This window comes from Ursus arctos, chromosome X (genome assembly GCF_023065955.2).
Source record: "Ursus arctos isolate Adak ecotype North America chromosome X, UrsArc2.0, whole genome shotgun sequence".
Lineage (NCBI taxonomy): Eukaryota > Metazoa > Chordata > Mammalia > Carnivora > Ursidae > Ursus > Ursus arctos.
The window spans coordinates 83,132,132-83,146,971 of record NC_079873.1 but is presented as its reverse complement, the minus strand read 5'-3'; the positions used below and the strand labels follow the sequence as shown (position 1 = coordinate 83,146,971).

Genomic DNA, 14,840 nt, shown 5'->3' with positions numbered 1-14,840 from the left:
ATAAGGAGGCTTCAAGTTGGTAATTATTATATTTCTGCATCATTTAATTTGGGGGAATAAGTTACATAATAATCCCCCCTCTTTAAAGTAGAATGAATATTTTTCCCTAAATAATTTCTACCAACCAGATTTAGAGTTGAGGTTACAAATGTCTCATAATGTCAGCAGGTATAATGTCTTCTTCATTTAGTTTAAATGGCATTCAATTTAAGAGAGCCAAGAGAAAACACTCACCGGCAATGTTATAGTAAATATATAGGGAGATGCAAAAGATAAGCCACATATCATTAAAAATTCATGGTATGCTGTATGTTCACACATATGAACTATCCAGGAATTCACATGCTTTTTTTTTTTAAGTGTATCTATCTACTTGAGAAGAGAAGCGGAGATGAAAGAAAGAGAAAAAGGCAGTCTTTCAACATTAAAAAGGCCAGAAATCTGGGATTTTAATTTAGACCAACATTATAATGGCATCATAAAAGAAGTAAACTGTCATTGTGGGTTTTTTAAAAAAATTTTGAGTTGTTTTATTAGGAAGAATATCCTAATTCATTTTCTATCTACAATGTGTATATACGTGGAGACATCTGAACCACCTCAGCATGAACGAATATGTAGCATTACCAGTAAGACATCTCTCCTTATTTCGAGGATATAAGGCCTTTTGTGAGAAAGTAGGTGTGTAACTAAAAATGTTCCAATTTTTCAGGCTTATACTTTCTTAGGGGATGATCTGTAGTTTTGGGCTTGATTCCCCTAATCTGAATTATTACAGATGAAGTGTGAGGAGTTCTCATCTTCTCAGCAGTTGGGTGAAGCAGATGTAAGTTGAAGAAAGGAATTATATAGCAGTAGTGCTGACCAAAATTTGCCTAAAATTTGCTGGAACACATGCTTCAGGTCCTTCACACTAATGGATTTTTTTTTTAAATTGTAATTATCTGTAATCCTTCTTCCCTAAATAATTAGATGTCTTGCTATTCTGTCAATGTAGAGTTACACGTTTAACTCCTTTCTAAATCAAAACTGGGGAGTATAAATAAACGTAAACATTCAATTTCTTAGTATCCTTATTTGTTTGGATTATACACTTTAAAAATTGTACTCACCACATGCAATTGACAGGTAAACTTGAGAATCTGGTGTCTGGTGTAGGATGCGAAATGGAGCAACTTTAGCAGTAGAGTCTAAAACTGAATCAAGAGTCCCAACCAGAAGCCCTGTTGTAATAAAGAGACCGTTGAAATAAAGATTTTACAAAACATAAAACCAGTATCCCTTCATCTGAAAAATCACCAATGGATTAATCTTTTTAAAAATTTCTAGCCCAAAGTTTCCTTATAAAGATTTTCTTAAAGAAAAAATATATTCAGGATGAAGAGATTACTGTGCTGCAACATGAGCAGTGCTTGAGAAAATTATCTTTCAATAAAAAAAAATAAGTCAGGTTCAATTGTCCAAATCTCACTATATATTTACAGCACTCATCTATATCCTTTATAAGGTGTGTATATGTAGATTCTGGTGCCAGAGATTTCCTGAGTTTGAATACCAGCTCTGTCACTTGTGCCAAATTGAACCAGCTGTACTTACCTTTTCTTCATCTTCATTTGTAAAATAAGGGGGTTAAAATAGAACCTACCACAAAGGGTTGTTGTAAAGATGAAATCAGCTATTATTACACATAAAAATTAGAACAATGCTTACCACACAGTAAAGCACTCAATGTTAACAAATACTATTATTATACTAGAAAATCTTGGATATTTAAACAAGATAAAACCTTGATTAACCAAAATGTATAGGAAGGGGATTTTCTTTTTAACAATTCTTAGTTCCTCAATTTGGAATTCAAGGCTTTTGATCAATTAGTTCCAATGTAATTATCTGATTATATTTCCTACTCCTCCCTAGAACAAAGTTTGCTGCTTTAACAATCAACTAATTTCTCTGTTAGAATCTTTGCTAAGCAATTCTCTTTTTACCTATACATGCTATGCAAGTCTTCTAGCTCAGTCCCTAATCCAAATTCTACATTTTCCTCAAGACCCACTTCCCACATAAAATCTTTACTGGCAACCCCAAGCAATAATGCCTTCTCTTTTCCCTAATTACTTTGAACACTTAAAGTCTGTACAATACAACCTAGCATTTTGGTTATTAGGCTAGTTACTATAGCTACTTTCTCAATGCTTCATGTATATGAATCTAGTCTCCTTACCTAGATTATTTGTTCTCTGAGGACAATAATCATGTCTTCTGGGTTTGTATCCCCCCTTTCAACATGTTGCTGGGCACAACAGGAGCAAAATTTCAATGGGATGACCGAAATATATAAAACTACTTTCCTTTTCTGGAAGCTTTGATTGGTTGAGTGTTGGTGTTGTTTTATAAGGCATTTCTCATTAATTTAGCATACAAATTTGAGAAAAAGTTTAAACCAATTACAAAATAGGCTTTTGTCTATTTTCCTATCTTTACTTACTTAAAAGGAGTTAAGATTACAAGCAAGCTTTGAGAATGTAGGTAGGTTGGCAGATGTGTGGCAGGAAGTTATTATGAGCATTGAGGGAGGTAAATTAGAAGATTAGGCGGTAGAAGAAAGATATAAAGAGAAATTTGGCTCAGCTGAAAGGAAAGGGTAAGAGTGAATGTAAGAATCAATAAAAAATAAAAATAGGGGTCACAAATGCAGCATAATATCAATTAACAATCTGACACAGGGTTTTGATAATGGAGGTAAAGTATCAAGAAAGATTTTGGCAATGGCAACATGTACAGATAACAGAGAAAAAAAGTGATCTGATATGAAAAATGTTCTGGTATGAATGGAAGAGTTTAAGAAATAGAAATAAGAAAATCCAGACAACAATATGAAAGAGGCGGCACTGGGGAAAAGAGAATGGGAATGAGGAGGAGAGACAGAGGAAGTGATTATATTTCAACTAATAATGATGGAATTCCTGGAAGGTTTGGAGATAAAAAAAAAATTCTATCACTTTTAGCATGAAAAAGGGACAGTGAGAAATTGGATTTGGCTAAGAGATCAAGGATAAAGAAAGAAAAGTAGGAGCTAAACATCGCAGATAGCCTCTTCAGAGCAATGTGATTGAAATTATTCAGGAAATGGAAAAAAGGAGAATGTTCTCAGTTTGAAGACCAGAAAGTAAAAATGTTCAGAAGAAAAAGAGTTGAAGTAAAAGAACCAAAAGAGGTAACTCTCTTCAAGTTGAAAAACAAAATCAAGGGTATGAATGTCTGTGTATATAAATATACATTTAACAACTTGACAAAATTGTCAAAATAAAGGAATTATAACTTTAAATATAAGTATTTATTAAACAGCACTGTTTTAGCTGCTAGATTTGCCTTTCAAGAATTTAAATTCTAAAAATTTCAAAAAAGTATTTTCAAATTTATAAGGAAAATCATTTATTTTGCCTTTACCACATTTTAAATAAAACCAGCTTAAATTCTATTTCGTTACTTACATACACTAGAAAAAGTAGTATTAGAACAGGAGAAAGAGCAAAATGGTTAAAAAAAAAAGTATGGCTCAGCTGAAAACTAATGGTGGGAGTGTGGATGTGTGAGGAGGCAGAAAAGAAAGCAGAGGCCACAGATAATCATTCCGGAGTAACATAGTAACAATTAGGTTTCTGACAGAAAGTTGTGAGACGGGGCGCCAAACGTCTGCCTTCGGCTCAGGGTCCTGGGATTGAACCCCATGTCTGGCTTCCTGCTCAACGGGAGCCTGCTTCTCCCTTTCCTTCCCTCTTGTGCTCACTCTTGCTATCTCTGTCACTATCTGTCTCTCTCTCAAATAAATAAAATCTTCTAAGGAAAAAAAAAAGAAAGCGGTGAGACTGGGGACAAAGCAGTCAAAATTACTGACAAGAAAGGTCATTTTTTTTTTTGCAGCAGCAGCAGCAGAAACGTGTTCACAAGATTATAAGTGCCTTACACTATATAGAAAGGAAATTGTTCAGTTTTTGTAAGTACATTAAATCAGTCAGTATAAAGCTATACAACAAATAATTTGGAAGCTAGCACTAGAATACATTTCCAGTCACTTGGGGAACTCTTCCAGCTCATTAAGCTATAATCATCATCAAGTCCTTGCAAGTCAATCAGGAATTAATATGTGCCAATGCCTGGGTTGTAAAAGTAAAAGAAAACAAGCAGATAACTTTGGGTTGCTTTTCTATGTACACAGAGGTTTATTATCTGACAGCCTGAACATCCAAGGTCATCAGTCAGCCTACACATGGGAATATCTATAGCTATAGTAAATTGGGAAGAGAATAAACACCGTCAGCTACATGACAAAATAAGAGATTTAAAATTATAAAGAAGTTCATTCTCAAACTCAATACACGAGAAACAAATAAACAAATCAAAAAATGGGCAGAAGAAGGGAAATATTGAGCTACCCTATGATCCAGCCATTGCACTACTGGGTGTTTACCCCAAAGATACAAGCAGAGAAAGACAACTATCATATGATTTCTCTCATCTATGGAACATAAGAACTAGAATGATCAGTAGGGGAAGAAAGGGATAAAGAAAGGGGGGGTAATCAGAAGGGGGAATGAAACATGAGAGACTATGGACTATGAGAAACAAACTGAGGGCCTCAGAGGGGAGGGGGGTGGGGGAATGGGATAGACCGGTGATGGGTAGTAAGGAGGGCACATATTGCATGGTGCACTGGGTGTTATACACAACTAATGAATCATCGAGCCTTGCATCGAAAACCGGGGATGTACTGTATGGTGACTAACATAATATAATAAAAAATCATTATTAATAAAAAAAAAAAGAAATATGTTCTACCATCAAAAAAATAAATAAATAAATAAATAAAAAATAAAATTATAAAGAAGTTCAAATCATCCTTTGAATGTCTATAGTGAGTAAGGTACCAATGCTCTAGCTCCTGGTAATGTCTATGGGGTTTTGATTGCATCCAGCCATACAAGTAACACCAAAATTCTTAAGTATATACATTATCATAATACTTTTTTATTAAATAGCATAGGAAGATAACAAAAAAAGCAAGGTTCTACCATTTTTTTTTAAAAACAGGCTATTTGCAGGTAATGATTATTGCTTATGAACAAATTCTTTTTAGCTGGATAGAGATAAAGCACCATTCAGCTGAAAAATATCTTAACAGGTCATGTAGTCCAACCTCTAGCATATGCACTCTATAGTATCTCTGATAAAAAGCCTAGCTTATTCCTTTATAACTCCAGAACGTTTACTTCTCCCAAGGTAGACTATTGCTTTGGTGGTACTTTCTATTAATTGGAAAGTCCTTGAACACTACATAAAAAACTTATGATGTACTATATGCTGGCTAACTGAACATAATAAAAAATTGGAAAGTTCTTTCTAAAATATGAAAGGATTTATATATCCAAATGCTATAGTTGGGGCTAGCTTCATGGGCTTGTGACCTGTCCAAAGGGCCCCAGGCTCAGAAGGGCCCTTACTTAGTTTAATTCTCTGCTGTCACTGTCTTGAAATTCTTAATTTTTGAACAAAAATCTCTGAATTTTCATTTTGCACTGGGCCCCACAAATAAGGTAGGTGATCCTAGTTATGGTGGTTATCTTTGGGCAGTGGGAAGATGGTGATCATTAATTTTTTATACCTATACGTATTTTTGAAAACATTTACAATGAACATTTTTTACCTTTAAGATAAAAAAATAAAGCTATTTCTTACACACTTTTAAAAAAAGAAAAAGGAAGGTCTTTCTTAGACTAAACAAAATGCTATTTCCTTATAGCATTTGGGACCATGCAAAACATATTCTCTTTTCAATGCTATGGGTCTTCAAATATTATGATTATCTTATAATTATCTTGTCTCCCCTTGCTTGTTCTTCTCTTCTCCTAGCTTAAAATATCCCTAGTTCTTTCAATTGTTTGTTGTATGAGATTGTCTGTTATATGAGATTTTTCTTCTACCATTCTCTTAACGTACCTATTTGTCAAAGTCTCTTATAAAATGTGCCATTCAAACCTGAATGCCAGATATGGTCTGAATAAATGCAGGTTTTTTTATATTGTGGGCTCCTATGTTCTATTAATGCAGTCTAAGATCATACTAGCTTTTTAAGCCACTACATCATATTATATTAAACTTGTGACTGACTAATCTACTTTTACCTATTTCACAAATACAAGCACCAACCTAGGTATTCTCTGTCCTGTACAGCTGATTAAAAAGAAAAAAAACCCTAAATGCAGTTTACATTTATCCATATTAAATTTTATCCCACTGATGTCAACTGAGCATTCTAACTTGTCCAGATCTTTCTGAATCTTGATTTTATTTTCTATGACACTGATACTTGACTGAAACTTCAAATTTGAATCATTTGGAGTTTTTGAAACTACTAAAGCCCAGAGATTTTAATTTATCTGGGTTATGGCCTGGGTATTCTATTTTTTCCCTTAACTTTGTATTATACCATTTTTCAAATGTAAAAAAAATAGAGAAAATAACATATTGACACTTCCATGTGCCCATCACCTAACTTCAATAATTATGAACATTTCATCAATCTTCTGTCATTTATCCCTCCTGGAGTCATTTAGTTTGTTTTAAAAGGTTCTCAATTGAATATAATAAGCAGCCAGAGTTGAGATAACTGATCTATGGTGTTAATTGTCCCTTTCAATTTTTAGACACTTGCAAATTTGATAAAATTTTAATTTTTAAAACATTTTTAAATTTTTTTAAATTTTTTATTATGTTCAGTTAGCCAACATATAGTACATCATTAGTTTTTATGTACTGTTCAATGATTTATTAGTTGCGTATAAAATTTTTAAAAAGATTATTTGAGAGAGAGAGAGAGAGGGAGCGTGGGAGAGTGCAGGGGGAGGGGCACAAGGAGAGAGAATCCTGAAGCAGACTCCCCGCTGAGTGTGGAGGGGGAGGGCCTCTATCCCAGGACCCCAAAATCATGACCTGAGCTGAAATCAAGAGCTGGCCACTGGACCAAATGAACCACCCAGGCGCCCCAAACATTTCTGTTTTGTATTAGGTCAATGATAATGACAAACAGGTAGGACCCCAAGGGCTAAGTGTTGGAGAGGCTGTTAAAACAGCCACAGCTTAAAGATGGTACTCATTATCAATGTACTAATTTCATACACTTTAGTTTGACAAGTGTCTCTTTCTGCTTGTAAACTAGATTGAGGGCACTGTGTAAGGCAACACTGCTCTAGCTGTAGAAGAGTCATTTAAATGAACTTCTTAATTACAAACAAGATTTATTTGCATTCTAAGTAAAATGTTTGATTATAAATTTTGGCCATAGAAATGACTGCTAGAACTTTACAGTGGATTCTGTATCTTGTCATAAATTGCCATGTTTACAAAGTCAAACAAGTACACCTTTACTGAATTTTTAATAATCTCAACTTCATTAAATGTTAATGAACAAACTAATTAGTAAACTGCCGACACACTTAGTAGAAAATACACTCAAATAGGAGAAAGTAGTGTTCTCAATAGAGGTTGTGGGTATTCTTGATTCTATTGCTTTTGCTACCAGATCTAAGTCCTTAAAACAGGACTGTGAATGCTTATTTTAGAATAATCCAATAGCCACAGTTGGCATTTTGAAAGCTGCCAACTTTACACTAAGAGCTTTGGAAAACAGTTAATAAAAATAACTCTTCTTTGTCCTGTTCTCCCTCTCTCTGCATTCTTCCAAAGACATTTACTTGAAAACTAGACATACAAATGATACAGCACTTAAAAACATTATTTAGAAGTCCTAAAGCTAACCATAATCTTTGTTAGTATAAAATGAGAGGACAACTAATACAATGATAAAAATCACAAATGTGATTGTTTCAAAACTTCACTTCTTTATACTGGAGTAAGGGAGAAAAAAAATATGACCATCTAGACTGGAGTTGAAAGAACAGTGGAGACAAAAAACAACAAAGGTTTAATTCTCAAGTACCTTCAATTCTCTATCTCAGGTTTTCCTATTCCATAGATGAGGGCACTCCTTTTCAACAACATTTTCTAGTTGCTGAGGGCATTTTATCTTGAGTCTCATATTTCCAACCACAAATAAATGAACCTGGAATACTTGTTGTGTCCCCAGTGACTGCCATCTTTTGCTTTTACACTATCATATTATTAGTCCTGCTTAGAATATCCTCTTCATTTCTATCAAACCACATCCCAGATATCATTAGTTTTCATATTTGGCTGATTTAATTCAAAAACAACACAAACTGCTTTTTGACAAGATGCTCCTCAGATGTCACATTGGAATTCTGCCACCAGAATACCACCTATTATTATTAATCACTGCATTTAGGAATCTTTGTATCATTTCACAGGACATCTGATAAGCATAGTTCACACCAGAACTGGCCTTGGAAAATTGTTTTGGGGGTTTCAAATACCCCTCATTCACCACAGTAAGTCACCCAAATCAGGCAGATATCATTACTGACTACCCCACTAATTATATATTTGCTTGTTTACTTGTTTACTATCTGTCTGTCCCACTAAATTATGAATGGTTTTTGGAAAGCACTTGGTAAGTATCTATTAAATGAATGGTTTTTGGAAAGCACTTGGTAAGTATCTATTAAATGAATGTATCCTCTACAACCACATACAGGATCTATTCTTACTTTTTGTGCTTATATAGCAGCAGCAAAAGGTGGAAAACTGGGCAGATTTTCTAACGTAAAGGTAATATAAAATACATGTCATAGCTGTACTCCAACAGGGTAAACATTATAGTGTCATTTATTTTATTATTAGTTTTTAGCTTACTTTACATCCATAGTCCTTCCACAACAGTAACTTTCCATGAGAAGCATGGGTTTTCACCAGCTGAATCATTTCTACTTCAAGTATCATGTTCTGAAAAATATAACTAATGTGACTAAAGTTATACGTATTCTTCAATATCACTCAGTAAGTCAAGTGATGCTTTTATCTGTAGAAGGGATGCTTTTATCTGTACAAGTGCTGTTGGAGAACTTCCAGGTTTTGGGCAATCATAGATAAAAATTAAATGCTGCTGTGATATTTTATTCTAATACTTGTATATCATTCTGGTTATAAATCATAAATGCATAATCACTATCATACCAAAGTTACTGAATAACTAGCAGTGTTTTACTTTTGTAGTGGAATCATTGCAAATTGGACATATTCAATGTTACTACTCCAAATCAATTTCTGTATACAACATGGGAAAAGTAATTACTAGGGAAAATGGTATAAATATAGATGCTTCTTTGGCCCTACAGAAAATGGCACTCCATTAATAGATAAATGAATATCAGATGGTTATATTGTTGCTCACAAGTTTTAAAAGTCATTTGACTCTCAGAACAATGCCATGAGGTAGGGAAGACAAGTTTTATTCCCATTTTACAGATGAGGAAACAAAGCCTTTATAAAACAATTACAGCTGAATAGAGACATAAAAATATTAAAGAATCAGGGAAGACAAAGGTAGCAGGGTTAATGAAGCAAGTGTAATCAGTGAACTCAGTGGTGTGTAGATGTATTTATGGATGTTGGCTTGTAGCTTACTTATTAAAAAGAGAATCCCATAGGGTAATCCCTGGGGAGGCCAAATTACACTGTGCTCTGTTCCCTCCCTTGATCCATGTGAAACCAAGTAAAAAGTTACTTTTAAAGATCTCTTTGAATGAGAAAGTTTAGCTTTGTAGGAGGTTTGGAAAAATGAAAGTTGGTCCATGTCATCACTTTTTAGTCTTGCTTTTTTTTCCCCATTAGAATGAAATCCACTTGATAGCAAATACTAGTTTCCTACTTACATTATAAATTTCCAATATCTTAGCCCAAAAAACCCCTCTTTATACAATCCACATCATTATTATTATTTTAACTTAACTCTTGAGGATTGAAGATTCATGATCCTAAGGTGAAGTGGAGTAGTGGTTTCCTGTCTATGCTTAAGGAAAGAAAGACCTTAGCAACAAGCAAGGGAGGGGAAAAGAAGAGAGAGCAGTGTTATGGACAGGTATCTAAAAAAACTCCTGAGGCTTATAGGTATGCAGTCAATAATCCTTCCACTGATACCAAGAAAAAGTGGTGACAGTGATCATCTTTCACGTCTTAAGACCACCAATGAAGCTGTCCTTTCTCACTCAAAACAACATAGATGGATCTAGAGGGTATGATGTTAAGTGAACTCAGAGAAAGACAAATACCATATAATTTCACTCATATGTGGAATTTAAGAAACAAAATAAATGAATAAATTAACAAAGAGATGAACAAAAAAAAAAGACTCTTAAATATACAGAACTGGTGGTTGCCAGAGGGGAGATGGGTGTGGGATGTGTGATAAGATAAAGGGGATTAAAAGTACACTTATTGTGATGAGCAGAGTAATGTACAGGATTGTTGAATCACTATATTTTACACCTAAAACTAATATAACACTGTATGTTAATTATACTGGAATTAAATAATTTTTTTAAAAAAGAGATCTTTATTTTTTATTACTTTATTTTTTATTTCTTGTAGTTTCAAGTTTTTATTTAAATTTCAGCTAGTTAGGATACAGTGCAATATTAGTTTCAGGTGTAGAATTCAGTGATTCATTACTTACATAAAACACCCAGTGCTCATCACAACAAGTGCCCTCCTTAATACCCATCACCCATTTAACCCACCTCCCCATCCACCTCCCCTCCAGCAACCCTTAGTTGGTTCCCTATATAGTTAAGAGTCTGTTTCTTGGTTTGCCTCTCTCTTTTTTCCCATGTTCATCTGTTTTGTTTCTTAAATTCCACGTATGAGTGAAATCATATGGTATTTGTCTTTCTCAGACTAACTTATTTTGCTTAGCATAATACTCTCTACTATCCACATCACTGCAATGGCAAAATTTCATTCTTTTTATGGCTGAGTAATATTCCATTTTATGCACACATCACAACTTCTTCATCCATTCATCAGTGGACATTTGGATTCTTTCCATAATTTGGGTATTGTTGATAATGCTGCTATAAACATCACGGTGCATTTGTCCCCTCTGAATCAGTATTTTTTTATTCTTTGGGTAAATACCTAGTAGTGCAACTGCTGGATATTAGGGGAGTTCTATTCTTAACTTTTTGAGGAACCTCCACACTATTTTCCAGAGTGGCTGCACCAGTTTACATTCCCACCAACAACACAAAAGGGTTCCCCTTTCTCCACATCCTTGACAACATCTGTTGCTTCCTATGTTGTTAATTTTAGCCATCTTTAAAGTACACTTGAAAAAAAATAATAAAGTACACTTGACCCTTGAATAACATGGGTTTGAACTGCGCAGGTCCACTTATACATGGATTTTTCCCCATACATACAGTGCAGTAACATAAATGTATTTATTCTTTCTTATGATTTCTTTAATAACACTCTTTTCTCTAGTTTACTTTATTGTAAGAATACAGTATATAATACACAAAATATTGGTGCTAATTGACTGTTTATGTTATTGGTAAGGCTTCCCGTCAATGGTAGGGTATGAGTAGTTAAATGTTGGGGGAGTCAAAATTAATATGTGGATTTGTGACTGCACATGGCAGGGTGGGGGGGTCTGACATGCCTAACCTCCACATTGTTCAAGGGTCAACTGTAATTTTTTACTTGATTTCACATGGATCAAAATGTTCTAGGGAGGAAGTAAAGGAGGAAAGCACACAATGTGATTTGTCCTCCCGAGGGTTGCCTTATGGGATTTTTCTCTTTAATAAGTCAAAATGATATTTATTAATTTACAGTGTGTGTGTTGGGGGGGGGATTTGATATTCCCTTATCTAAAATGTGATGTCATGGCCCATTTGGGTACTCCGGTCCCAATAATATGGCACCTGGGAAGACAAAAATTTTATCAGATAGTTCCTTTGTGAACACAAAATGCAGGCATATTTTGCTAAGAAAAAAATGAGAACATTTTCAGAGTTGCGCTCCTTGAGTTGGGAGTGGGGAAAAAAAAGAGAAAGCCTTGTATTTTTGAGGGATGGTCATTAAGAAATTCTTTAAAATGCTACCTTATCATTTATTATGTATGTGTATAATTATGATGAGTCATTTACATGGTGATTTGTTAAGTTTATATAAATATCACAAAATATTTTGAAATGGAAAGCTCATTTAAAACATTATTATGTTCTAGTTTTTACATATGATTTAATTTCAAAGTAATGGTGCCAAGATGAAAGAGGAGATAAGAAAACAATGTCTAAAACTTCTCCATTTTAATAAATTTTACTTTTTAGTCTTGTTCTACAACCCCCAAACAAGGTCTACTGAGGGAGATAATCAATCTAACACACAAGAACCTGCTTACGCTTTTCAGATATGGAATATTCAAGAATAAAATTGTCTCAACAAATAATCTAAATGAAAGCGTCCTGACTGGCAGGTCTTCCTAAATCACATACACTAGAATGTAGCCCCATAATTCCACTCATGTAGTAGCTCCAATCTACCAAGCAGAGCAAATTGTTGATTTGTGCTTAATAAGCCAAATATGCATAAATTATATTCAATCACATAAAGCCAGGTGCTAAATTTAGATGCCACTGGAAAGTCATTACCTTTATCAGCCAGGAGGATCAAGGGATAATGTAAGGTAACTGCAAAAACCGGGAAGGGTGAATTACTTCTCTAAATGAAAGCAAATTACTTTATCTATAAAATAACCTTTACGTATAACAAAAATTTCCACAAGATATCCTACCCTGCTGTGAACCGGAACAATTAAGATAAATTTGGCAAATGATAAGTAATCTACCAGATATCCGTTAGATATGTTTCAGAAATTTAGAAAAGGACCTCGGAATTCTAATTTACCAATTAGTCTCCTGTTATGACCACCCTAGGGTTCTCTGTTGCCCCAATTTCATTATTTGAAAAAAAAAATAGAGTCAACTAACTTCACCAAGTCCACAGCTCAAGTCATTACATTGCTGGTGGTTAGTGCCAGTTATCACATGGCAAAGAAATAAAATCTTAAAGAAAAGTACAACTATTAACATTTCTAGATGGTTATTATCTCTCCTTCACGAAACAAAATGTATAAAGGAATCATTTAAAGGGGTAGCACATAACATTGGATTTCAGCAAACAAAATGGACAAAGGCAAGCTTATGTTGGCGCCCAGTCAAACTCCTGTGAGAGCTAATCCAAATGTGGATTTGTGGTAGAGCATAGCAAAGCTCTTGGTTTCACAATTTTGAGTAAAAATACAGTAACTGAGCAGTTATGAAAATCAGCACACACTTTTCCTCTGGACCAAAAAGAACCAAACAAACCTTAAAAACACCTCTGCTCCTTTCTGACCCATTTTGCTTAATTTACATGTAATATAGTGGCAGCACTCATGTGGAAATTTCAAGCATTTTCAAAATACCACAGGTAAAACAATCATGCAGACAGACACACGGACCACAATATGGGGTTATGGCTATTCACAACATACATGTGTGATAGAAATCTTCATTTATTTCTGCAGACAAATCTCTTATTCTACATATATGGGTTTGAAGAGTACATGGCAGTGGGTTGAATAGAGAAACTGGTGCAAATGGTCCATGTTTTAAGAAAACATGTCAAATGAAAAACTAAAAAACAGAAAACAAGGAAAGATTATTTAAAGGAAATCTGCAATAAGTAAAAAACTATTTCACACTATATTACACTGATCTGATTCTCAAGAATCTGATTTACCTACTATTTTTCAGGAACACAGTTGTACAAAGTGAAATATACTCCTTTGGTAATGTGGACAAGAGCACTATAAAAATTCTGGTCAAATAAAATGGAGAACCAAAATATTACACTCTAACACAGGGCTATAAGATTTATTTTAAATATACTCTGACCTGTTCTCCATGGACTAAAGAGGGTAAATTATGTCACTTGGTATTTATCAACATTGATTCTCAAATGTTAACCTGGAAAATATATGCATCTATTAAATGGAAAGTCTCCTCTGCAAAATAACACCTGTAATTTTTAAAAATCAAGAAAAGAATTTGAAGTTTAACGAGGCAATTTTTGTTGCCATATTTTCAAGAGGGCCCTTTTAGAAGCTGGATGAAATGAAGATGTCTTGCAAAATTAAAAAAAAAATGTCCTGTAGAACCTCAGAACTCTCTCCACTCTGGGGGGGGGGGGCTTGAAAAAGAGGAAAGAACAGCACACATTTATCAGCATCTTAACAACATACACTGATTTGGCACCTATTATCTTTCATTTTATCCTCTCAACTTTGTGAGGTAGACACCATTTCACAGAGGAGGAAAAGCCATGCCATCTCCTCCGTGAATCTTTACACAACCTTTCAATTATTTGGTTCTAATTTTAATTTGCCTGCTTTACTGGTTACTTCCCCCTAACCCGACCCTCTTCCCCTTTATCCAGATTATGAGCAATTAATTCAAAGGCGGGGAAGTGAATCTTAATTGTCTTTGTACACTAGCATTCCATGTGGCACGCAGCAGGCGTTTATGGTTGAATAAATTAAAGAATTTGCCGAACGCCATTCAACAAGAGATGGGGATGGGACTAAAACACAGGTTTTTGCACTCTTCCCTCTTCCCGCTACATCACTCTGCCTAAGTGAAGTCTGGCCCACCACTTCCAGCCCCCCATACCAAACTGCAAATTGTCACGAAAAAGAGCTCTGCGTTCCCCAGTGTCCCAAAGTTTCAATGCCCCCACCCCAGACGGGAGGTCTCAAAAAATTCTCTGGAGGTTTTCAACACTTGACCAAGGGACAGTTCTGGATTTGCAAATCAAATCAC

General features: G+C 34.6%; 1 protein-coding gene across 2 annotated transcripts in view; it reads right to left on the bottom strand.

Moving 5' to 3' along the window:
- TBC1D8B (TBC1 domain family member 8B) overlaps positions 1-14,840 on the bottom strand; it is a 53,152-nt gene that overhangs the window by 37,214 nt on the left and 1,098 nt on the right. For both annotated transcript variants that reach the window (XM_026478786.4, XM_048213740.2), the window contains exon 2: positions 1,113-1,223. In XM_026478786.4, coding sequence (XP_026334571.1) covers positions 1,113-1,223 — 111 coding nt within the window. The remainder of the gene's footprint in view (positions 1-1,112; positions 1,224-14,840) is intronic.